The sequence below is a fragment of the Vidua macroura genome, chromosome 16, assembly GCF_024509145.1.
Source record: "Vidua macroura isolate BioBank_ID:100142 chromosome 16, ASM2450914v1, whole genome shotgun sequence".
NCBI lineage: Eukaryota > Metazoa > Chordata > Aves > Passeriformes > Viduidae > Vidua > Vidua macroura.
Window position 1 is genome coordinate 1,044,832 of NC_071586.1, and position 25,264 is coordinate 1,070,095.

At 55.1% G+C, this 25,264-nt stretch overlaps 1 protein-coding gene across 1 annotated transcript in view; it reads right to left on the reverse strand.

Annotated features, from left to right (window-relative positions):
- The window catches only part of LOC128815364 (ankyrin repeat and fibronectin type-III domain-containing protein 1-like), a 191,087-nt gene that overhangs the window by 11,279 nt on the left and 154,544 nt on the right, over window positions 1-25,264 (reverse strand). Inside the window, exons 6-11 of the mRNA XM_053992058.1 lie at window positions 4,260-4,461; window positions 3,749-3,956; window positions 3,257-3,451; window positions 2,901-3,014; window positions 2,226-2,323; window positions 671-761 (exon numbers count right to left, since the gene is read on the reverse strand). Of these exons, the coding sequence (XP_053848033.1) occupies window positions 671-761; window positions 2,226-2,323; window positions 2,901-3,014; window positions 3,257-3,451; window positions 3,749-3,956; window positions 4,260-4,461 (908 nt within the window). The remainder of the gene's footprint in view (window positions 1-670; window positions 762-2,225; window positions 2,324-2,900; window positions 3,015-3,256; window positions 3,452-3,748; window positions 3,957-4,259; window positions 4,462-25,264) is intronic.

A 25,264-nucleotide genomic window follows, 5' to 3' on the forward strand; every position in this document is an offset into this window, starting at 1 on the left:
CCAGTCCCATGGGACACCACACAGGCACCTGCTTTGGGATTGGTGACAAGTGGCAGAGGCCATTCTGGAACCCCGTTAGTCCTGAACTTCACCTTTGGGTTGCTCCTTCTAGCTCAGTCCTCCTGGCCCTTCTCCACCCAGCACCCCAGGGTGCCTTGTATGACATTGGGTGGCTGTTTCCTGACACTTTTCCTGGGGCCAGCATGGGGAGGAGAGTGCTAACAGCCCAGAGCTGGTCTCTGTTGGGGCTCATGTCCCCCATCCCAGCTCCATGCTGGGGAATGCAGGTCCTTGGGTCTGGGCTGGATGGGAGAAACCATGTGGTGGCACAGAGTGGGAGGCCACTGCCACCCAGGACCACTCTGCCACCTAATCGCTTCCTCCATGGGATGAGCTGATCCAGGCCTGATATGGCTCAGCCTTTCACAGGCAGCAAGGGTAATTCAAGGCTGAAAACTCACTCTAGGAAAGCACTTGTTGGCTGGAGGCAGCACCCCAGAACCCCAGGCACAGCCTCCCTGCCTGGCCTGAGACTCTAAATTCTGCCTCTGCCTCTGGGTCCACTTGCTCCCATCCCAGCAGTGAGAGGGACCCCTGGATGGCACAGGGAGCTGTCCTGTCCCCCCCACCCTGTGCTGGCTGCCATAGGAGTGTTCCCAGGGGTACTCACTGGAAGGGATGGCGAAGGGGGGCGTGGAGGCTTGCGGGGGACCCCAGCCCTTCATGTTGTAGGCAGACACGCGGACGTGGTACGCCGTGCCCTGCAAGGAGAGCAGCACACTCAGCACGGCCCCACCTCTCCCGGCTTGGCAGGTGAGGCAAGGAGGATTCTCCCCAGCTCACTGGTCCAGTACACCATGAGGAGCACTCAGCTAGGAGCCCACAGCCCGGGTCACTGGCTCTCACTTCCCCTCCTGTACAAAGTCCTTGTTATGAGGCACTAGAGAATCCCCGTGCCCCTGCTGGGTGGGTTTGGGGCACACAGAGGAAGGACTGGACATTGCAAGAGGTGCTTGCCAGAGGTGCTCCAGCCTGAAAGACTCAGTGCTTCTGTGGATTGGGGTGCTGGCAATGCCCTGGGACATGTAAGAATCCAGCCCCTGGAGACAGGGAGCTGGCCCAGCACTGTCAAGGGCTTGTAGCACAGTGACAGTGATTAAAGTCTCTGATGAAAGCCCAGTCAAGCTGCCAGATGTTGCCAGGCCTCCAGGCACTCATGAAGGCGACAGGAGCCTATGAAGCAGATCTGAGAGTGTGATTGATGGGCTTGGAGCAGTTCTTTGCAGCGATGCTGCTCCAGGCGCCGCTCGAGCCCCTCCTGCCACACTGCAGGCAGCTCCCACCCTGACAGCGCTCCTGAGCTCAGAACTGCTGCTGGGCCTAAGCCCCTTTCACCTCACCAAGGGGGTTCTCTGCTCTTCAAATCAGTGCTCCCTGCCTGCCTACCCCTGCTAAGGGTGAGCCCATTTATCCCAGCATCTGCCTGTGCTCCCATCCTGAGCTCCATCCCACTGCAGTCCCTGTGTCCCTGGTGCTGGCCCGGGCATGACTCTTGTGGTTCTCAGGGAGATAAAACAGCAAGGAGCCACAGTCCCACCAGCCATGACCTTGCCGAGCTCCCAAAGATGAAGATGGAGCTGGTCCCTCCTCTCGGTGACATCAGGGCTGGGGCGAGGGGTTGGACTGTGCAGGTGGCAGAGGACTGAGCCACTGATTTACTGCCCAGGAAGAGCCTGGGTGGAGACAGGAGTGGGGAGGGGGACAGAGAATAAATCAGGCATTGGGTGAATGGGCCCATTCTGCCTGTCACTGCCCAGTCCCCAGGAACCCTGTCAGGGAGGTTCCTCTGTCAGTGGCTGCAGCCATGGGGGGAGAGACAGATGCTTCTCCCAGCCCCACACTTCGGCTCTGCCCAGGCTGTGCCCATGGCATGCAGCGTGACACAATCCTATAGTTCCTGCTCAGAACCATCATAGAAACAAAGAACCATTAAGGTTGGAAAAGGTGTCTAAGATCACTGAGTCCAACCATTGCCAAGGCCATCACTAAACCAAGTCCCGAAGTACCAAATACACGTCTTTTGAACATTTCCAGGGATGATGACTCCACCACTGCCCTGGGCAGCCTGATTCCCTCCTCATGGGCTGTACTATGGCCTGTGGCTTTCCCCAGCTGTGGGCTCTCCCTACCGAGCCCTGCCCGCTGTGGGCACCCCCGGCACTCACGGACACCAGCCCCTGGATGGTGAAGTGCAGGTCCTTCAGCTTGTCGATCACGGCTTCTCCCAGCAGTGGTGAGAAGGTGGGGGAGCAGCTCCACTCCACTGCAAGGAGAGAGACCCCAAGGTGCCATGAGGCCCTGGAGTGGGGGACAGGCCACCAGGGCTGGGGCAGCATGTCACAGACAGCAGCTGCAGGGGGACTGCAGACAGCACATGAGATGGACGCAGCGGAGTGCAGGCATGGGAAAGGTGATTCATAGTGGGGGGAAGGTCATGGGGAGCTGCTGACATCACCAAGCCACATAAGATGGGGTCAGCACCTTTAATTGGTGGCTCAGAAGTGGGGGATGGAAGAAATTCTTCCAGAAGCCAAAAAGATCTGGTTTAAGTGGGTGAGGCATGCATAGCAACAAAGTATTCCCAGTGTGCAGGATGAGGGGGCAGCCAACAAGTGACACCCTGAATTTTGCCTTGGTGCAGGATGATGTTTGGTCTAGCTCAGAGCATTTGGATGGTGGCCAGGCTGTCCAGCAGGCGTGGCTTCCTCTGTCCTCCAGTATAAAAGTGGCCTCACTGGGGCTTGGCAGCACTGCCCATGGCTCTATTGTGTTGACACGGGGTGCAAGGCACCTGCTGTGGCTGTGTGACCCTGCCCTGCTGCAGAGATCCTCATCCTTACCTTTGTACTTGGTGACAACAGCTGAGTTGACACTCAGGGGCTCCCAGAAGGTCACCTGCAATGAGGAGCTGCTGGCCACAGAGAGGTGGACGTTGCTGGGGGCATCTGGCACTCCTGGGGACAGAGAGTGCAGGGACTGCTACAGCAATGACGGTCACTCTGAACCTCCCTGTGTCCCTCTTGGACCTCTCCCCGGTCCCAGGGACATAGTCCCTAATGGAACATAGTCTCCCCTCCATGCACCCACAGCGCAAGTTCTGGCCACAGGGTGCAGGTGATGGATGCTGGTGCCACGCACAGCCCCACTCCTTCCCCTGGAGCAGGCACAGCCCCCCAGCCCTCCTGTGGTCACTCACGGGCATGCTCAAACCCTGCCTTCATGCGCTTGTAAAGCCGGAATCGCCACTCCCAGGCCTTGAGCTGCTTCTCCTTCTCGGAGCAGTCAGCATTGGGCGCCTCGTTCACCACCTGTGCCATCAGCTCGTTGACACGTTGCTCCGCTTCCCGCACCAGCGTGGAGAGGTGCAGCGAGCGGCTTTCCAGGCTCACAACTGTGGGAAAGTGCACATCGCCACAGGCCCAGGAGGAAAGGGAGGAGAAGGTGGTTAGGGGCAAGCTCTGCCTCTGCTGGCAATGAATCCCCACCCTGAGACCCCATCCTCCTCTCCATGTCCTGGTCCTGGGGTCCGCTTGAGTGTGTGGTTCCCCTCGAGCCCTGCTGCAGCCTGCATCTGTCTCCCAGAGCCCAGTGATGACTGCCCCACCTGCATCCAATGCCTGGGGTGCTCCACTGCACCACACTGGAGACACAGGTGATGGGCACAGCATGACTCCCCGTCCCAACTTACAGTGTGGACTCTCCTTCGCTCCCGCCTGCAGCAGGGCCCTGGCGATGGGAGCGTTGTTGGTCATGATGGCAATGTCCAGGGGCAGGAGCCCCTCGCTGTTGGGGGTGTTGAGGTCCAGCTCCTCAGGGCTGTAGTGCTTCAGCATCTCCTGCACCCTGTCAAGATCCTGCAGTTCCACAGCCTCAAAGAGTGCAGCATTGCTCTGGAACTGGGTGAAAGGAGAAATGCAGCTGGGCTGAGCATGGGGCACCCTCCTCCATCCCACCACATACCCTGGACCCTCACTAGCACCCCATGAACCCAAGCAGGGAGAGGGTGCCCTCATCCCAAGGGCTTGGGAGCATCAGCTCTTTGCAGACATATCTGGATGATGCCAAGCAAACACCTGGACCAGCTCCAACTGAACTTGCTACAGCTTCACTTTACACCATCTTGTGCTCCCACCCAGGTTCCAGCACCACCCACAGAGGGACCCTCTGTCCCCATCTGGATGGAGCCAGCAGGCACTGACCAGGTAGGACTTGCGGAGTTTCTCCTTCTCGCCCCGTCCCACCAGGCTGCCCTCGTCGAAGGAGGTGTAGTTGACGCGGAATTTCCCGGACAGGTTTCGATAGAGCCTCTTGGCCGCGTTTGGTGAGGAAGGGCCTGGTGGCTTCCTGGCCTGCGCCAGCTGCAGGTCCCGCATCTGCTGCGTCATTTTAGGGGAGGATGACCTGGGAAAAAAACAGGAGGGAAATGAGGCATGGAGGATGTGCCAGAAAGGCAGAGGCACATCTGTATTGTCAGGACCAAGACAGGAATTGGAGAGCCAGAGCACTCCCAAGCAGCACCGATGTGAGCAGCTGCAAGGTGAATGCCAGTGCCAGCAATGCTCTCACCCATCTCTTTTCAGTTGTGGCAGATCTATTCCTCCTCCTCACCACTGCTGCTGGCCCTGCAGGGTGCCAAGGGGCTCATATGATCCCTGCAGATAAGACATTTCCTTCCAGACACAAGCTGGGATGCCTAAAGCAACCTCAGGCTGCTCAGCTCTACAACTGGTCTGGATCCATCCCACCAGGGCAATATCTCCACCATCCAGCTCCTACAGAGATGGGCTGCCCCATCCGGGGATGCCCAGCCCCCTCAGGAGTGGAGGCTGCAGGGCCCGGCAGCCCCCAGACCCATGCTGGGTGATTGCTGTCCATCAGCATTGTCCTGGGATAGCCTCGTGTACCCTCTCCACACCCACCCTTCTACAGGACCCTGTGTCCTGCACTTATCACCATCCCTCAGCCCTTTTTGGTACATCACTTTTCTCGGAGTTGTTATTCCAGCAAAGGGCACTCTCTGGAAGTGGGAGCAGGGAACATTAAGGGCCATTTCTAAGGGTATCCAGACAATGCCAGGTCCTGACAGGGACCAGTGACCCTAGTCTTCTGCTCACCAAGAGATCCAGGCTTCACAGCTGCTCCTTACCTTTTCCATCCATTAATATACAAAATCTTTTCTCCTCTCTGATTATAGAATCACAGACTGGTTTGGGTTGGAAGGGACCTTGAAGACCATCTAGTTCCAGTGCCCTATCATTGGGACATGACTTTGATTCTTATCTTCAAGATCTACCAGTCACAAGGAAAGCTGGTGTCTTTTCTGGGGCTCTCCAGAGTGGGAGCTGTTCCTCTTCTTGCAGTCAGGACCCTCCTGTCTCCATCAAGACCTCATCTCACCAGCCAAAATCCCCTGCTTTGGCATGAGTGTGGCCTTGTTGCTGTGTGGGGCTTTTGCCCATGAGTCATCCCCCATGGCATGGAGGGTTTCCACTGCGTCAAACATCTGATCTCCTTCTTGCTGGAGCTCTGGCACGGCTCCCAGAGAGGAGCATCAGGTCTTAGGAGCATTTAGCAGGGATACACTTAACAGAGTTTCTCTCAGTTTTGACCCCATCCCCCAGTGTATAAGGTCAGATATTTAGGGGCAAAGTCTTCCTCCTCCTGCTTTATTGGTTAAATATCAAGTGTGATAAAAGCATGGCATTTGGCTGAAGGTCATGCCAGAACACTCCAGCGAGGCTGTGCCTGCGGTAAGGATGTTTATAAAGCCATCATCGTGAGACAGGATATTAATAACCCCTTGCTCCACACTTTTTATCGTCCTCATTTCAGATGAGGCACAGGGGGCTGCAGAAGGACTTTAATGATTTTACCTTTTATTACTGTGATATTTAAGAGTGGAAAATGCTGCGACGGTTGGCTCCTGGCAATCATTCATCTCATCAGTTTCAGCCTGTGGATTTAGAGGTCTCCAGTGTGGCCCAAGCCACAGTGTCAAGTTGCTGCCCTGGGTTGCTCCAGAAATGGACATTATCTGAACATAGGGCTTCATGGATCAGACACTGAGCACCAGCCACACCAACCAAAGGCCCATTTGCAAAAGCAGAGTAGTGTTTTGTCACTTCAGGTGGCAAAATACTCCTGAGCAGCCACGTGGGAGTGGGTGAGTTTTGAGCAGCAGAGTCCTACTGGTTCTGATGGGGAGGAAGGGATCAGCACCCAGGAGTGTGTCACCATGGTAGGAGAGATCTGCACAATGCAAGGAAGGGCTGGAAAACCAGTCCTACAGTCTGCCTGGCTGTAGACACAGCGTCCTCAGTATCCTGTGCACACCACATGTCATCATGGACAGGGAGTAGCTGCTGTCACGGCCTCTCCTGAGGGCTCACACACAGCATACACAGCCTCTGCAGAGGGCAGGGCACAGGAGTGGAGCAGCAGCACAGCTCTGCTCTCACTGGTGCACAGAGATGAGAGAAAAGCCACCTGTACCTGAGCAGGCAGAACTGTTCTGGCAAGAAGAGACAGAAAGGCAGGTTCCGACCCTCAGGAGAAGCCTGAGATGCAAAGCACTGCCTGGCATATTTAGGAAAGAGAACTGACTTGAGAGGTTCTCCAGCAAAATCTTGCCCTTTCTCTCATGTTTAAGAGTTTGCTGCTGCCCAAGTTCTTCTCTCTCCTCTCCACTTGTAGCTGCTGCTCAGAGGTGAAGATGGCTCTTTCAGCAGGTTCATCAACAAGATGTGTAAATTCCACTCCGGCTCCCCTTCTTCAAAGGAGGCAACAATGCTGCCCCACACAGAATGCTCTTCCCTCAAAGGAACAGATCCCTGCTCCATTCGTGCCTGAAGAATCAGGGTTTAAAATGGAGTGGTGCTTTGAAGAGAAAGTCATTTGTTCTGCCAATTAAAATACACAGCAAATGACCCAGTGCAGGCAGACTGCACAGCTGGGAGGAAGCTCCCTTAGAGATGGCAGAAACAGAGACAGAGAGAAATTTCTCACTGTTTTCCCTCCTCTGATTTGCTTTTAATGAGAAGTAAAGAGATGGAAATTATTCAGTGCTCAGGAGTGAACATTTATGTATATTAAACTAGGTGCCCCCAAGATAAAAGAGTTTCCTGCCCTGTGGTTATGAGTCATCTGGACTCAGTGAAATGGTCTTGATTTATCTACAGCTAAACTTTGCCCTGGAGCAACTGATAGCTGAAAACAACACCTGCAGATGTCCTGCCCTCAGGGGCCGACCAGCCAACACCAGCTCACCCATGGCGAAGCCCCATCCTGCAGGGAGGTGTGGGAGAAGATCCCATCTTCTCTGCCTGAAGAGTCTGAGTGCAGCCAAACTAAATTTATCCCAGCCACAATTGGTTCTTGCTGCTAATTTCTGCAAGCAGACTTTGCCTGCTTTGCCTCCCCCAGCAGTTCAGCTCTCTGGCCATGGGAGATGTGTTTGTGACCATCAGGGAGGTGATGTGGACATCAGGTTTGCAGTGCCACAAACCCACACACCAGCAAACTCCATCACCCTGCCCATAGAAGAGGCTGAGGTTCTGTGGAAAGATGAGCTGGGGCTGGTCACATCCATCTGAGGTCAGTTCTGGGCCTCTCATGGCAAGAAAAACCTTGAGGGGCTGGAGCATGTCCAGAGAAGGGAATGGAGCTGGGAAGGGGCTGGAGCACCAAGAGCACCTGAGGGAGCTGGGAAGGGGCTCAGCCTGGAGAAAAGGAGGCTCAGGGGGGACCTTGTGGCTCTGCACAGCTCCTGACAGGAGGGGACAGCCGGGGGGGTTGGGCTCTGCTCCCAGGGGAAACAACCTCGAGTTGTGTCAGGAGAGGTTTGGATGGGATATCAGGAAAACTTCTTCCCTGGAAGGGTGGTCAGGCACTGGCACAGCTGCGCAGGGCAGTGGTAGAGTCACCATCCCTTGAGGGGTTTAAAAGCTGTGTAGATGTGGCATATGGGGACATTGTTTAGTGGTGGCCTTGGCAGTGCTGGGTTAATTGTTGTATTTGATGAACTTAATTTTTTTTCCAACCTTAGTGATTCTAACTACGATTCTGTCTCAGGAAACCAATGCAATAGAGGTGGTTTTCTTTTTTAAAAAAAGCACATGAGGATGGATGAGCATAAGACATCTTAATTTTCTCCCTTCCTCCAGCATCGAACACAAGCAAATCGACTAGGTAGTTTACAATGTGGTTTATAAATATTCTGAATGTTAATGTTTGCAACACTGCAGATCTTGGCCGAGTAAAAAGTGTTAATAATTGTTGCAATTCCTTGATTTTAAGTGCGTTTTGTGGAAGGGCGTAGCCCCTCCGAGTCTCCAGCTGAGCACCAGTCCCTGACAGACACGGCTGCTGTGCCCCAGGACAGAGCCCAGAGCCAGGGCAGACTGGGACAGCCCTGCCCACTCCAAGCCCAGCGGGTACCTGGCCAGGCAGGGAACGACCACCCTGCCCACAGGTCACCAGGCCAGACATAAGGAAGAAATTTTTTATCATGAGGGTGGGAAGGCCCTGGCACAGGGTGCCCAGAGCAGCTGTGGCTGCCCCTGGATCCCTGGCAGTGTCCAAGGCCAGGTTGGACATTGGGGCTTGGAGCTACCTGGGGCAGTGGAAGGTGTCCCTGCCCCTGGCAGGGGGTGGGATGAGATAATCTTTAAGGTCCCTCCCAACCCAGAGGAGTCCATGATTCTATGATGCAGCTGGTGGGGGCCATGGTGGCCATCCCACAGCCCTCTCAGCACCAGGAGCCTGCTGTGAACAGCTCATGTGCCAGCAGTGCTGCTGCTGGGGCAGTGACCTTCCAGCCACACCCCGAGCCTCCAAGTCCCTGCTGCCCCCAGGCTGGCTGTGGGAAGGAAAACTCCCGGGTGCCTGCCCAAGGTGGCAGTGAGAGGCAGGCTTCAGGCACAGCAGCTGACATGAGCTCAGCTCTACACTCCAGTGCCTGGGGTCAGTGTGGGTGGCTGTCACTCCAGGGAGCTGCTCCCACCATTCCCAGCCTGATGCAGCAAACGAGGAAACATCAGGGCTCTGTGCACAAGAAAAAGGGAGCCTGAAGGACGGGGGATGAAAGGTGCTGATGGATTTCAAAGGACAAGGGTTGGTATTGGGAGCAGAAGAGGGACTGGGCCCTTGCAGAGTTTGCTGAAGCCTCACAGCCACGTGGATGTCAGTAGTGTGTTAGCACAAGATGCCAGGGATACTCTCCTGAACCATGCTCCAATTCAGTCCAGAGGGGTATCCAAGGATGGAACAGGCAAAGGACAGGAGCAGCCTAAAAACCAGTTACCAGGGAAAGACAACCCAATGCAGCCAAGCTCACCCCAACAGGGAGCTCACAGCAAGAGGTGACCAGCACCAAGCGTGGGCAGCAGGGAAAGGGGGCAAATCTGCATCTCTGCCCCACTCAGCTGAGACCCCACCAGCAGAGCTGCCTCCAGATCTGGGACCCCAGCAAAGAAAAATGAGTCCAGAGGAGGCCACAGAGATGCTTCAAAGACTGGAGCCCCTCTGCTCTGGAACCAGGCTGGGAGAGCTGGGGGTGCTCACCTGGAGAGAAGAAGGTTCCAGGGAGAGCTCAGAGCCCCTTGAAGGGCCTAAAGGGGCTCCAGGAGAGCTGGAGAGGGACTGGGGACAAGGGATGGAGGAACAGGACAGGGAATGGTTTCCACTGCCAGAGGGCAGGGATAGATGGGATATTGGGAAGGAATTGTTCCCTGGAAGGGTGGGCAGGCCCTGGCACAGGGTGCCCAGAGCAGCTGTGGCTACCCCTGGATCCCTGGCAGTGTCAAGGCCAGGATGGACAGGGCTTGGAGCAGCCTGGAATGGTGGAAAGTGTCCCTGCCCATGGCAGGGGGTGGCACTGGATGGTCTTTAAGGTCCCTTCCAACCTGAGCTGTTCCATGTCTATATTATCCTATGAGATCAAGTGGGAAGATCAACATACAGATGTTTCCTGAGAGAAAAATCTGAGTGTGAGAGGTCTCTCCACACCTGAGCACACTTGGTCTGACCCACGTCCAGGGCTGTGCTCACCCCTGTGCATCAGGAATTCACAACTATGGCCATGGACACTTGGACACCAACACTCTACAGCAGAGACCAACACTCAGAGCAGCTCCCCCACAACCATGGGGACAGGAACAAGAGGTGCTGTGTCCAGCATGGAGAGGAGCTGCTGATGTGTTTGCATTTTCCATTCTTTTTGCCCAAGCATAAGCAATTTTTCATGACTGGCAAAATAGAAGCTGGATTAAAATTGGAACATGAGTAGAGGAGCCCTTCCAAAGAGTGGGATTTCATAACCCACCAAAAAGCACGCTCAGAACGAGGACCAAATGATCAGCATCCCTGCAAGGCAGCAGGGCTAATAGAGCAGCAGGCACAGCAGTTACCCACCCTGGCCTGTGCAGACCACCAAGGCATTTAGGTGCTGTGCAGTGACCTGGCCATGTAGACATGGAGCAAAACACTCCTGCTGCATGGAAACATCTGTGTGCCTAGAAAATGCACTTGCCTATCAAAACCTGGGTCCAGGGAAAGGCACCAAAGCAGACTTTGTTTGTTTGTTTGTTTGTGTTTCCTCCAGCTTTTCTCTTTTCTCCCCACTTGGCAAACCTGCTGGGTTTTGTTTTGAGTGGAGCTGAAGCGAGCATGCCTCTTTTGTTTAGCAATAACAACTAACTCATATAGATGCTCTCCTGCCACAACATTTTTGTTGGAGCTCCAGAAGCCCAGTGCTGTTAGACCCCAATGCCTGGAGGAATTCAGCGTGGTGTCAGGCCCCTGGGTCAGTGCAGAACTTCCTGAGCACCAATGGCAGCACATGGTCCCCGCTGTCCCCAGGCTGGGCACACTGCAGTGTGTCTGTGCTGCCCGTGGAGCTCATGGCCCATGGCAGCAGAGAACAGCCCCATGGACACACAGCCCACCCTGGCACAGTAGGGCTCTGGAGGGGAAAGCTGACTCCCAGCAGCTCAGTACCCAAATGAAAAGCACATCCTGGGTGAGAGCTGCAATACCCAGCAGTGCCCAGCACCCTGCACCTCTCCAGGAGATGAAGAGCAGCATTCCCCCTTGGAGCACTTCCCCTCCGAACATTCCCCCTGTGCCACCCAGGCTACTCACCAAATCAGAAGGTTTTTTGCATCCTTTGAGGAACACTTGCACTGGGAGCATATGGCAAGGACACCCCCCCTCACCCTCCGGGGCCAGTGCTCACTCAGCTGTGGCAGAAGGGACTCACACAGGCTGGACACATGAGATCCCACACCACAGAGCCAGTTGGGGATCAGCAGTGTCCTCCTGAGGCACAGCCATGTCCCCTGGCACAGCACGAAAGAGCTTGCCCAAATGTCTCATCCCCACTTAAATCACAGGCTGAATTTGGGAAAGTCAGAGACTTCAGGGCTCCGAGAGAGGTCTGGAGCCAACCAAGTACATCACTTGCTGACAGTGTCCCATAAAACACCCCACTGCTGCAGGCCCAGCAGTGCCTTTGGGAGGAAGGGAGTGGAGACACTTGAGCAAACTCCGCTGCAACACAATAATGCTGCTGCTTCTTGCTTTTCTTTATTTTTTAAATTAGACCTCCTGATCACTGCTTAAAAGTGAGACCAGAAGGATCTTGTGGTTCAATGGCTGTTAAAATGCAGCCCAAATCAGAATTTGTCCCTGTGAAATCTGCCATCAGGGTCAGGACTGCTGTCAGGCAGGGCTGCCACCATAAAGTGCTGCTGTCCCGGCCGTGCCGTGCAGGGCACCCTCCTGCGCACTGCCAAGGCATGGGGCCACCTATCCCTGGGGACTGTGCTGAGGGGCATGGCACAATGACTGGCTCACCAGCCAAGGCAGGTGATGCTGCCAACACCAGCAGCCCATAAGCAACACCTTGGGCTGCAGTGAATGGGGCACTAGTGGGCACAGCCTGGCTCCAGACACCCCAAACCATCCCTTGAGGGAGGAAATTCAACATTTCAGAGCCTCACACAGTCTCCATCCACAGATCTGGGTCAGGAAGGAGATGCTGGAAGCTTCTACACCTAGCCCAGTTCTGCTGATTTTACTGTTTTCACAAGGATTTACCCAGCAGAGCTGCTGCGTATCCTGCCCAGAGGTTCCTACCTAGAAAATCCACAGAAAATCAACTTTTCTGTTTCTCTGCTGCCAAACTTTTGTGGGGAAGGAGCTGAGTGGGTCTGTGCATTACAGATTAAGGCCATCTCTGACTGGAGGGGCTCGGGAGCTGCTGCTCGGGATGCAGCATCCCTGTGTGACCCGCACATGTCCCTGGGGCACCTCCCAGTGCCAAACGCCGCCGGTCCCTCCCCACCGGCACAGGCACGGGGGACGGCTCAGGCTCGGCCCGGGGCTCCTATCTCCCGGCCAGGGCAAACCTTTCTCGCTGCCTCGCCACACAGCCAGCCTTTAATTGCTGCTTGACATTAAGTATCTGAGCAAGGAAGTCTTGGGTAAATGTTCTTGCTATGGGAACACACAGTGCTGAGTCTCTTTAATTACATTGTTTTTGTTTGGCTTTTTTTATTAGTTGTGCTGCGGCTTCCCCTCCCTGACAGGCCAGCGAGGCTCACGCTAAATATGGCCGGGTTTAAAGTCCGCCGTGAAACCCGAACCGCGGCACCAGACTGGCTGGACGCGGTGCAAGCCAGGGTTACGCGGGACACGCATTCCAGCCGCCGGGTCCGGCCCCGCGCTCCCCCCGCCCTGCTCACACATCGAAGCGTCCCCGAGAACAACCACCACGCTCCAAACCACCTCTACATCTTCCTCTTCCTTGCCTGTGAACAGCCCAAGCCTGGGCCCCAGGCTGCCCCATTTCTGTCGCGATCATCACTTCTACACTGGCCCACATCTCCACGGTACCCATGGAGCCCGTCTCCATCACAGCTGTCACTTCCTGTGCTCTCCCCAAACTGTCCTGCCCCACACCTGCTCAGCCCACCTCCAAGCTGCCCCTCAGGGCCAAAGAGCCTTCTTCCCACTGGCCACACTGCTTTCATCTTCCTCTGCCCTCCTTGTTATTTTAAAGGCATTCCAGAGGATGCTGTCAGGCTTGGATGTGGTTTCGTTGGGTTGTTTGTTTTCGTACTGGAGGTTTTATGATCGCATTGGGAACAAGCCCTAATTGAGCTGCAATTCGAATTGCAGTCCGTGGGTATTTGTTTCATTTTTGGAAGGGCTCAAATGGCTCTGCAGCTTAGGCTGGAGAAGGCATTTGGTTTTAACTGGAACCTGATGGAGACAGGACAGAGCAGGACAAGCTGCCCCGAGTCATGACCAAAGTTCCTGGGGAAGTGCAGTGTGGTAAGCCCACTGCCAGGTACCCACGACACAACAGGCAGTGCTGGTTGTGATCACAGCCCTGTGACCACCCAAAAACCCTGGCACTGTCAGGGAGGAGGCAGACAGAGCCAGAACTCTGGTGCCAAGAGCCAAGCGCACAGCCCTGGGGCCTGGCTCGGTGGGAGCTTGCAGCCACCCTGCAATTCCCTGTCCCCTGCAAACTTCTTCTCCCTGTGAAGTCCTGCCCCTGCAAATCCCTGCAAATCCTTGTCCCCTGCAAACCTCTGTCCCCTGAAAACTCCTGTCCCCTGAAAAATGCTGTCCCCTGACAGCCCATGTTCTACAAATATCTGTGCCCAGTGAATCCCTGCACTCTGTAAACCTCTGTTCCCTGCAAACCTCTGCAGGTGTTTGTGGCTTGTGCTCGCCTGGCCCCTTAAGCAAGAGAACTCAGCACCCCAGAGGGAGTTTAGCACTGCTGCTGGCTGGTCCTTGCTGAGTCAAGAGCTGCTCCAGACCAGAGCTGCTCACGGGGAACAGGCAGCAAGAAGAGTCAGCACCTAAATGTCAGTGCCCAGGCTGCCCTTCATGGGAACTGTGTAGTGTCACCTTCCAGTGACTGTGTCCCACACCCACTGCCAGAACCAGTATTCAGCCCCACACCCAAATGTGCCTGATGCTTCCAGCACCAGCAACCAGCCAGACCTTTGCAGGTAGGGACTGAGCACACAGAGGGACCAGAGAGCACCTGCTCTGCTCCACTCCCACCCTGCCAGGATCTCAGAAGCCCAGATGCTGGAGCAGGTCAGCAGAGCTCTAGGAGACACCTCTAAGCCACTAACACCATCCTGGTTAAATCAGACTTCTACATGGGGAAGCAGATGAGCCGTGGGGACTCGCTGCCCCTCTGTCAGGAGGAAACCCTATCCCAGCCTGGCCTGCCAGGAACAAGCAACACTCCTGCCACAGCTGCATGTGTGCAAACCCTGCTCCAGGGGATCAAATGCAGGAGCTGAGTCATACTATGACTGAAACCAAAGACCACTGAAGGCAAAAGAAGGGAGAAAAAGTATCCCTGTGGGTTCTCAGGAGCCCACTTTGGATCCAACAAGAGCAGGAGGTAGATACTCAGCATGGAGATGCCCAGGGCACAGCTGGCATGCTGGGAAGAGTGAGAAAGGATGTAAGGTCACACTCATCCAAGCCTGGTCCTGTCCCCTTCCTTGGGTCCTGACACACACTGCTGGGGAGGGAGCAGGGCAGGGGGCTGGCAGAGCCCATGGAGCCAGAGGCTGTTCTAATGGGAGAAGGAAGGGGGCTGGGAGGGCAGTGTCCCAGCTGCTCTGAGAGCTGCTGCCATGTACCTGCACCCTACTAAAGAGCCCAGGACCCTCCAGGAGCCAGGAAGAAGCACTCACCTATCTATTCCCAAGATAGCTTGAGCTTATGCCAGAGGATGTCATGCATTTTGTCATGGCCTCACCCCAGGGTGATGTTCCAGTGTCTCCCCACTCCCCTGACACCACCAGGGCTCTCCCCCGGGTGTGGTCCATCTGCATCACCGTGCCTTTCCTGGCATGGTGGGTCCACACACAGACTCCCCTTCAAAGGTTGGGTCAGCTCCTGGTTCTGCTGGAACAGGGCTCCAGGGAGCCCCTTCCCCACTGCCTCGACCTGGGGCTGAGGCTGGCCTGGCACGGGGGCACAGCTCCACGTGCTGGAGGCTGAGACCTGCAGACTCATCACAGCAGTGGGAGGCAATCCATTTGCACCCAGACCTGCAGAGAACCAAATCCTTTAACCTCCTGCGCCACCTGGTGCCACCGGGAAGGACGTGCCACCGGGATGCGCCTCCCGGCAGAAACCACATCCTCTCCAGAACCATCAAATGGTAGAAAAATGGCCCAAGGAAGTCTTCTGGAGGTCCCCTGAGCTCTCTTCCCCATGCCTATGGCTGGGCTTCATCCTCAGCCACCTACATCCCACGTGTACTTCCCAGTCCTCCAGTCCATCACTGGGATGTTCCTTCTGGTGGAAACCCACCTCCATTCCATTGTCCCACCCAAGACATCCAGCCAGATGGGACCAGCATTCTGACCGAAACTAGGCTGAAGACTTCCAGAGCTGCACCCAAAGGGGTTACAAAAGGGAGCCCACAGCCACTGATCTCAGTGGGGAGGAGGAGACATCGGCCAAGTCACAATGGAAGAGCAGACAAACGCACACACCCAGCTCCAGAGCTGTCCCAGCTGGTAAATGTTACTGGAGTCAGAAACCCGCTTCCCGCTGGAAGGCACACAGCAGGAGCCAGCCAGCAGCACTGGGCACATTGGCCACTGCCCACAGACTGTCCCTGGCACGACTACCAACAACAGCCACCTCCACTGGGCTCTCCCTGGACCAGCATGTCCCAGCCTGGTAAACCCCTTGCCTGGCACAGCTTGACCCAGATCAGCTCCCTGCCCAGCACCCACTGGGACTTTCTCTGACCACCCCACCACCTTGCCCTGGGGCTGGTCTCATGCCACCACCACCCAACTCATGAGCAACACCAGAGGGGCTGGGTCACTGCCACCCAACTACAACAGCATTTCCACGGAGTCAGGGATCAAAGCCTGCAGTCCAAGAGGAGAAGCCAATTTTTTCCACCATTTTGCTAGAAAACATCCTGCAAGTGCCCAAGCACTCCTGTAACTGCAATAACTGGGGACAGTAACCACTAGCAGGGCCTCCTTCCAGCTGGGGCTTGCCTGCTCCTTTATCAGACCAGAGCTTTCCCAGCTCATGTGTCATTCCTCCCTCTGCAGAAAGCTCTGAGATACCATCAAGTAGAGAAACCCCAGCTGAAGATAACGGAGTCTGTGGAGGAATTTACAAAGCCCCCAGGACAGCAATTAGAAAAAGTTTCCACTCAAATATAAAAGAACAACTTTGAAAACCATAAGAGATCACCAGATCAAACCTCCAGCTACCAGGACCTGCTCAGCCTGGACTTGATGGCCTTGAAGGTCTTTCCCAGCCATAATGGTTCTGGGATTCTGTCCTTCCATGCATGGATATGATGCTGCTGAGCTCACACATGGGGCAGGCAGGTCTACAAACACCTCTTCCCAGGTCTGGTATGACAGGAGCATTTCCTCAGCTTCTCCTCCCCTCGCCTGGCACAGCCCAAGCTGGCCTGAGCTCTGCTCTTTCTCTCTGCCGAGGGTGAGAGGCAGGTGATACCCACAGCCACTGCCACGCATGGGAAATGGGGACAAAGACAACGTTGTCTTGGGTAAACTGCTTTTGAGACTTGTTAATTGGAAATGGCTCCTTCAGCCACTGCTCCTGACCTGGACTTGTCTGGGCAAGGAGGTGTTCCTAGAGAAACGGACAGGAGGACACCGAGTGGCCAGAGTCCCTTTGCAAATGGGGGACAGCAGCTGGCCCCTGAAGAGCTCCTCAGGCATGCCCAGCCATTCTTTCCAGTGGCTAACCATTTGACCAAATCCATGCTGACTTCCAGCAGGAATGCATCATCCCTGCCAAATTTCAAGTCTCTTTTTCAAAGAGTGGAGACACCAGAAGCACTCAAACAAAGAGAAGCAGGAAAAAAGAGAAATTGGCAAAGCTACAATTTTCCCCCAAGCTTCTGCTGAAAACTGGGAAAAATAGAGGAAAAAAAAAGGAGAAAGTTCAGCCTGAGGCAGAAAAACATGGAATAATCCAGCCCAAACAGTTAAAGCCTGGCAAAGGTAAGAGCAAACAAACTTCCACTGGGAAGTGCTGTATCCTTGGCCCTTCCAAGCTGTGGTGCCCTCCTCGTCCCTCCATGCAGCTCACAGAGATGACTTCCCTGCAACTCAAAAGAGCAAGGGTGGCAGGGGCCAATGGCTGCAGGTGGCCCTGGAGATGGGAGGTGGCGGAGGGGGCAAGAGGAGACAGCACTTCCAAGATCTCGCAAAGCCCTTGGGACATCCCTGCTCACACACTTACACCAAGCAGGACCTTTGAGCCACACACAGCCAGCTTGGGCCCCTCCATCACCAAGAGGCTGGGAAATATCTCCAGAGCTGGTGACCCCAACACATGGTAGGTGCTGCTGCCTCCTTCCTCCCCCTTTTCATCCCCTGAGCAGTGAGGTGAGGGGATACCCTCATGTTCCTCAGACACCCAGCTCTCCCCACCATGCTCCTCACCCTGCTTTTCACATGTGCTGCAAGAGCTTTTTCAGGACCAGGATGCTCACTGATCTGGAAAACCCCACTGTGTCCTGCCACATGCTGGCCTAGGATGCCACAGCTTGTCCCCGTGCTCACACGGGTGGCTCACGCTGCAATCACACCTTCCCATCATTGATCCAACAAGTTCTAAGCCCTGAGGCCCCCCCTGGCTCCACTACCCCAATTTTTCTGTGGTCTGAATGCAGACGAGGGAGGTAGCAAGAGTGATCTCCAGGTAAAGTGTGGGAGCATCACAAGGAGGGGGATTTAACTCTCTCACAGACCATCTGGGTGACCCTGAGCATGCCACTAAAGCCCTGGTGCTGCAGTGGGGTGCCCACCATCCCCTGGGACCAACGAGAGCAAAAGTTACAGCAACACAGTCCCACTGTAACACGGGAAGAGCTCCATCTGTCTCCACAAAGGTCACAAGTCCAGCCTCTGGCCCTGCCCAGACACCCCAACAATCTCACCCTGGGCATCCCTGGCAGCGCTGTTCAAACAGTCCTGGAGCTCTGGCAGCCTTGGGGCTGTGCCCATTCCCTGGGGAGCCTGGGCAGTGCCCAGCACCCTCCGGGGGAAGAAGCTTTTTGAGAGATCCAGCCTGACCCTACCCTGGTACTGCTCCAGCCGTTCTGTGGGCCTGTCCCCTGTCACAGAGAGCAAAGATTGAAGCTGTCCCTGTGCTTCAGAAGGATGAGGTGATTGTGCTGGTGCACGAGGAAGGCAGCCTTGGGTCCCTGTGCAGTGCAGGATCCTGATCCTGACCTGCCGGCGTCATCAGAAAAGAAAATGGCCAAAGAAACTTTGAGTTCATGTGAAGTTCATCCGAGTTGAGCTGTGCTCCATAAGCAAAACTTTCCTGCCTGACACGAGCCTTCCAGAGCTCATGACCGGGGCAGAGCAAGGCCAGGACTGCACTGGGAGGATGGGATTGCTTGGCAGAATCCTTCTTCCACTTGCAAAGAAATCAGGCAGGATTCCACTGGGAATTCCACCTCCTGGCTCATGGAGCTCCAGGACTGTGCTCACCACTGAGGTTCCTCAGACCCCAGCTGGACAGCAGCAGTATGCCAGGCACAGACAGGGAGAGCAGGAGCACTGACTAAACAACACAGCAGCTTATCTGTGTCCAGAAGCAGCCTTCTTGCTTCCCAGAATTTGGCCTAGTGCTTTGCAGGATTTCAGGCCACAGGAAACCCAGTCCAAGTCCCCTGCCCGTACAGACCCATGGGCACAGCAGGACTTGGCTCTGGAGCCCGGCTTGGGCAGGGAGGATGGAGCAGGAGGATGGGGCACAGGCAGGGACAAGGCACGTGTCAGGACCTGCACAGCAAACCCAGGCCTTTGCCCAGTCCCATTTCCCAAGGAGATCCAGAGGCAGAGTGGCCCCTCCTGGGACCACAACCCAGCCCAGCCTCACGAAGTGCCTCTGCCCTTGGGGCTGGTCCCCGGCATGGGACAGCAGGGACTGATCCCCCAGGAGCCTCTGATCCCCCAGGAGCCTCTGATGGGTCACTCCTTCAGGACTTGTGTTCTCTGACGCAGGCCAGGCTTACAGAGGGTGATGCCTCCAGCACACAGGGGGAGTGAGCACCCTACGACTCCAGGCCTGGCGCATAGTGACATCTTTAAACCCAAAAGAATTTGGGCTAAGATTACACCTGCCTAGATTACCTCTCCCTAGATTACCTCTGCTCCTGTCACTGCCTCTGACCACAGTCACTGCCTCCTCCTCCCCAGTGAAGATGCTCAGGAATGAGAACACTGGAGATGAAAAAGGACACTTTTTTAGAACGTGCTCCCTGGGCAGAAATTTCAACTTCTCTGGACACCACTTCCAGTACAGAAACCTTGACCTTGGTGCTCTTAGCTACAACGCCAGCACAAGCTGATATAGAAAGCCTACCGGGAAAACTTGACCTGCCAGCCTGGAGCTCAGAGCAAGCCCTTAAGTCAACCATGGGTCTGGGGCATGGCCAGCATGAGACCCAGATGCCAGGAGTCCTAGAGCAGCTCCTTCACCAGCAGCTCTCATAGAATCAGAGGATCCTGGAATGGTTTGGGTTGGAAAGGAGCTGAAAGATCATCTTGTTCCAGTGCCTCTTTATGGGCAGGAATGCGAAAGTGCCTGAAAAAGGAGGTCAATATTGTCATGCACCTTTTAAAGAGTGAGAAGCTGAGGGACAAGGAGGGCCAGCTCTTGTCCTCTGCTGCTCAGTGGGCCAGGAGAAGCCACAGGTACCACAGGTACCCCAGTCCTCTCTGCAGTGGGTGAAGCTCAGAAGCTCTGGTAAGTCAGTTTAGGTTCTGACTTTAAATGTGGAGTCTGGGGGTGGAGAGGAGAAGCAAGACCAGAGGAAGAGGTGAGTAACCATGGTGCCAGGTCATCCTACAGTCCCTGCCCTCTCAGGGGCCTTAACAACCCCACACTCGGAAACCTGCAGGATTTGTATGGGGACCTCAGTTCAACAAGCAACCACCCAAGGTGATGGTGGCTCCTTTTGGGGCAGCGGGCCAGAGCGCATCCTGATAAGACCAAGAAGAGATGTTCCTCATAGCTCTGCTCATCTCAGCAGCTGTTCTGTGGCCATGCTTAACAAACCCTATGTAATGCCATATGTTCATTTTTCAAAGCTCATAAAATCCAGTTTTTTACTGCAAATTAAGAACGCAACACAAGAAAAATGTAGATTTGTTGGAGAGATTCCAGAGGAGCCCATGAAGATGCTCCAAGGGGTGAAGCCCCTCTGCCCTAGAGACAGACTGAGAAAGCTGGAGAAGACTCCTGGGAGACCTCAGAGCCCCTTCCAGTGCCTAAAGGGAGCCTGCAGGAAGGCTGCAGAGGCAGTTTTGGGAAGGGCAGGCAGTAATAGGACAAGGGGGAATTGCTTTAGGCTGAAGGAGGGCAAATTTAGACTGGGTATTGGAAAGAATTTCTTTCCTGCAAGGGAAGTGAGGCCCTGGCACAGGGTGCCCAGAGAAGCTGTGGCTGTCCCTGGATCCCTGGAAGTGTCCATGGTCAGGTTGGATGGGGCTTGGAGCAGCCTGGTTTAGTGGAAGGTGTCCCTGCCCATGGCATGGGGTTGGAATGAGGTGATCATGACGGTCCCTTCCAACTGAATCATTCCATGATTCTATGATTGAAAGCTAAGGAGAGCTCAGACCTCTCCAGTACACGGGTAGGCAAAACAAAGCCCACTCCATGATTCTGTGACTGTATGAAACCATTAGTAAAAACCCTGCCCTGACCACAGGCAGGAGATTTGTCTTCCAGTTACTGCCTGATGAGCCCTGACAGGCCCTGTTGGGACACTTCTTGGATGGAAACCAGACTCTGAACAGACCTGGAGGGGGCTCAGGTGAACCTCTGCACCATGGGCAGGGTGAAGACCACATGCAAGTTCTCAGGGTGACATTGGCAGCTGCTGCCAAGTGTCCAGTTCCACCTTGGACAGAGCCAGGCATGATCCTTGCCTTTTCCTGGCCTGAAATCTATCAGACCTGCACTATCTGGCACTGCCCGCATGGAAAATTCTCCTCCACATTGCCCAACAGTTCCTTGTGGCAGAACATCTTCATCCCTGTCTGACTTTCCCTGTTCTCAGAAAAATAAAGGCAACAAAGGCAAAGTGAGACAGGGAAAGGAATGTCCCTGGGGTGGAAACTGCTGGGGTAGATCGATGAATAATTTTGAGGAGAAAGGGAGGAAATGTGGAAATCAGGAGTGGAAGGGAACATAACGTCCCTCTCTGACCTCCACCAGGCATAAGGCTTAGCAGATGTGGAGGCCACTTGGGCTCACAACTTCCCTGAAAAGCATCCAGCACACACAGGAAGGGTGAGTACGAGGGATGGGGAAGACTTAGTGTGCAGTAAGACTCCATCAAAGGTGGAAAGAGGGCCCAGCACATCCAAGGACATGGTCCTCCTTGTCCCAATGTCCTGGGCTGGGGCTGACTCCTCCCTCCCATTTGGCCTCCCCACAGAGCGCTGCCCATCCTGCTAGCATCCAAGCCAGTAGATCCAATATCAACTTGGCACTGTGAGATACTCTCCAGGAAGATAAACAGGAGGTGTCTGAAGCCCTGGCAGGCAGAATTGTCTCTGCCAGAGGAAACTATCTAAGAGCAGAGGAAACCTGCCCAACAGTGACCACCACTGCTCAAGAGACAAGGAAGGATTAAAAGTACTGGAATACCTTGGAAGTGCCAGTTGTCAGGACTATCTGGGTATGTCCATGTGTTTCCTGACCCAATGTCTCCAGAAGCATCAGCAGCAAGACCAGTGATCCCTTCTGCTCCCAGGGATGGAGGGAGCCTGGCATTCCAGAACTGGAGTGTCCTGCTGCCCTTGCTGGAGCTGCTCTAGACATGCAACTCCTCCAATGCTGCCCTTCCCCAAGTCCAAACTGGCTCATGGAGAAGGAGGTTCATGGCTGGAGATCTGAAGACCTGACCAGTAGTAGGAAACAAGGACTGTTATGGATACTCCCATTAAAAGAAACATACTGAGATACTTTTGTGTGCTGGTTAAGGGGACTGGGAGAGCAAAGACCTTCCAAATCCAGTGCACTGGCACATGTAACGATGAATAAGGGGGAATGGCTTCAGACCAAAAGGTTTACGCTGGATATTGGGAAGGAATTTTTCCCTGGGAGGGTGGTGAGGCCCTGGCACAGGGTGCCCAGAGCAGCTGTGGCTGCCCCTGGATCCCTGGAAGTGCCCAAGGTCAGGTTGGATGGGGCTTGGAGCAGCCTGAGATGGTGGAAGGTGTCCCTGCCCGTGGCAGGGGTGGAACGAGATGGGCCTTAAGGTCTCTTCCAACCCAAATCATTCTGGGATTCCACAGGAATAGCAGGTGGTGTGGAAAGGCTTGCACTAAGATTTAGATACCCAGGAGGCTTGCCTTTCTCACCAAGGATTGTGACATCTCTGCAATTTCCCCAGTATATCCATGGGGCTTGGGCTGCCTGCTGTGGAAATCCACTGGCACCTTCCAGGCAGAGGCACATTCATGGAGAAGAACCAGTGGAGATTCTGCAGGATAAAGAGCATCCTCCGCACTCTTCAGCAGGGACCAAGGCATACATCCTGTTTTGCAGATCCTGGCCACAGGAAATGGCAGAGGGATGATGACAATAAAAGAAAACAAATCAGGCAATTGGGCTATTTGAGAGAAATTAAAGTGTGCTGAGGGTAATGGACTGAGAAATAATCTTATTGGAGGTATCAGCTACCAGCAGAGGGAAGCGGCCAGAGCACCAAATCAGCACAATATTTTATATTTGTCTTTTAAATGTTATTTGTTGCCTGTGCTCTCAGAGAGAAAGGGATCTGACTGAGGGCTCTGGTCCCAGACAAGGGAGAACCTGGACATCAGTCTTCCCTGAACATTTTCCTTCTGTTGCTTCCCCAGAGGATGCAATTTCTCCCACTGCAGTGACATGAGAAACAAATAGAGAAGAGAGTGCTGGACCTGCTGGAGCCTGTGGCAGCACAGAGAGTCTCCAGGCCTCGCTCTGCTCCCAACTTCTCCAGCCTCATTGTAATCACAAGCTGAGCTGCCTCTCCTGAAAAGAGGAGGAAAACTGGGCTCCCAGAGGCTTGTGGCGCCAGGAGGGGAGGCACAAGATCTCTCCTTTCCCATCTGCACCCATCTGTAGGTCAGGATACTCCCGGCTCCCTGCTGGCAGCATGAGGCAGCGGGAGCGGAGCTGCATGGACTGTGGCTCCTCTGCCAAAGCTGCCTCTGGGTAAGGACTGCCTGCAGCACCATGCCAGTCCCACCAGGACCAGCAGTTGCCCTCCAGCCTCTGCCTATCTCCAGGAAACTCAGAAAATGAGGATAAAAAGTGATCGTTCTCAAGTAAATTATTCCTTTGCAAATGCTTTCCTGAGGTTAATCTGACTTCTAGGGATGTTCAGAGGGCTCGCTCCTCCCCACCTCCATCAGGATGTCCCTCACAGTCACTGTTAAATCACTGTGCCTCCCGCTCTGGGGAGGGACATGTGAACCCCTGCTCCCCCAGTACATCCAGAGGCACTGGCCATGGCCATTCTCAGGATGCTAGGGACACAACCAAGCTCTTGAACCACATTGTCCCATGTGCAGTTCAACAGCAGGAACTCTGGGGCTCCCTAACCGGCATCCACCTCACTCCCAGAGAGGTGAGGTGGGGAATGGCACACCAGGACAGCCAGCAAAGCCCCTGGCACTTGAGTGTCTCTGTGCACAGAGTCCTCCTTGTTCGCTGGGGCTGCAGCTTCTCTTGACCATATTTATTGCCTCTAAACCAACTTTGCAGCGTCCTGCTGATGGCAACGTCCATCTGCCACACGGGGGAAGCTCTGGCTGCACAGAGCCCCGGGCGAGGGGCCCTGCCTCCCTGGGAGCCCGGACACCCCGGCAGAGCCCGGTGCAGTGTGGAAGTCCAGCTCCCACCCGCCTAATTCAATAAGTCACAGATACCATGACTTCATAAGGCACAGAGGCTCCACAGCTATTAGGGGAATTGGGAGCAGGGGGAGGAGGAGTTGAAATGGAGAAGGGATGGAGACGGGGAGGGTGGAGAGGGGGAAGCTAAGACAAGCAGCAGAACAAAACATCCCATAAATCATGAGGAGCTGCCGAAATACCAGAACAAATGACCCCATAGCTTGGCCATTGTTCCCGAGCGAGGGCTTAAAGCGCTCCCAGTTGAGACAAAGCGCCTCGCGTTTCTTTCACCACCGCGCCGGCCGGGTCGGACCTGTGCCGAGCTGGGGGCTGTGTGTCACCTTGGGCCTGTGCTGACCTGAGGGCTATGTGTCACCTCTGACCTGTGCCGAGCTGGGGGCTGTGTGTCACCTTGGGCCTGTGCTGACCTGAGGGCTATGTGTCACCTCGGACCTGTGCTGAGCTGGGGGCTGTGTGTCACCTCCGATCTGTGCCGAGCTGGGGGCTGTGTGTCACCTCAGACCTGTGCCGAGCTGGGGGCTGTGTATCACCTTGGGCCTGTGCTGACCTGGGGGCTGTGTGTCACCTCAGACCTGTGCCGAGCTGGCGGCTGTGTGTCACCTTGGGCCTGTGCTGACCTGGGGGCTGTGTGTCACCTCAGACCTGTGCCAAGCTGGGGGCTGTGTGTCACCTTGGGCCTGTGCTGACCTGGGGGCTGTGTGTCACCTCAGACCTGTGCCAAGCTGGGGGCTGTGTGTCACCTTGGGCCTGTGCTGACCTGGGGGCTGTGTGTCACCTCAGACCTGTGCCAAGCTGGGGGCTGTGTGTCACCTTGGACCTGTGCTGACCTGGGGGCTGTGTGTCACCTTGGGCCTGTGCTCGGCACAGCCGGGCTGGGGGCTGTGTGTCACCTCGGACCCAGCTAGCACCGCGGAATGGGGGTGGTGACACTGTCCAAGGTTGGCTCCCCCACAGAAAGCGCTGCCAACGCGGTGCCCGCAGCTCAGCCTACCCAAAGCATCTCCTTGCTCCCACATGCCCCCACAGCTCCCAGGCTCTCACATTCCTTCCCTTCCACTGCAAGGCTCAGGGCTTCATTTCCCTTGTTTTTCCTCACTCAGGCTAAGAGCTTCCTGGTCTGGGAAGAGAAAGAGCTCCAAGACTTTTCTGGAGTGAGACAGTTCGAGTAGGGCTGTGAAACCTGGAAGAGCTCTGAGCCCACCATTTTCATGGTGCTGCTACTCTTT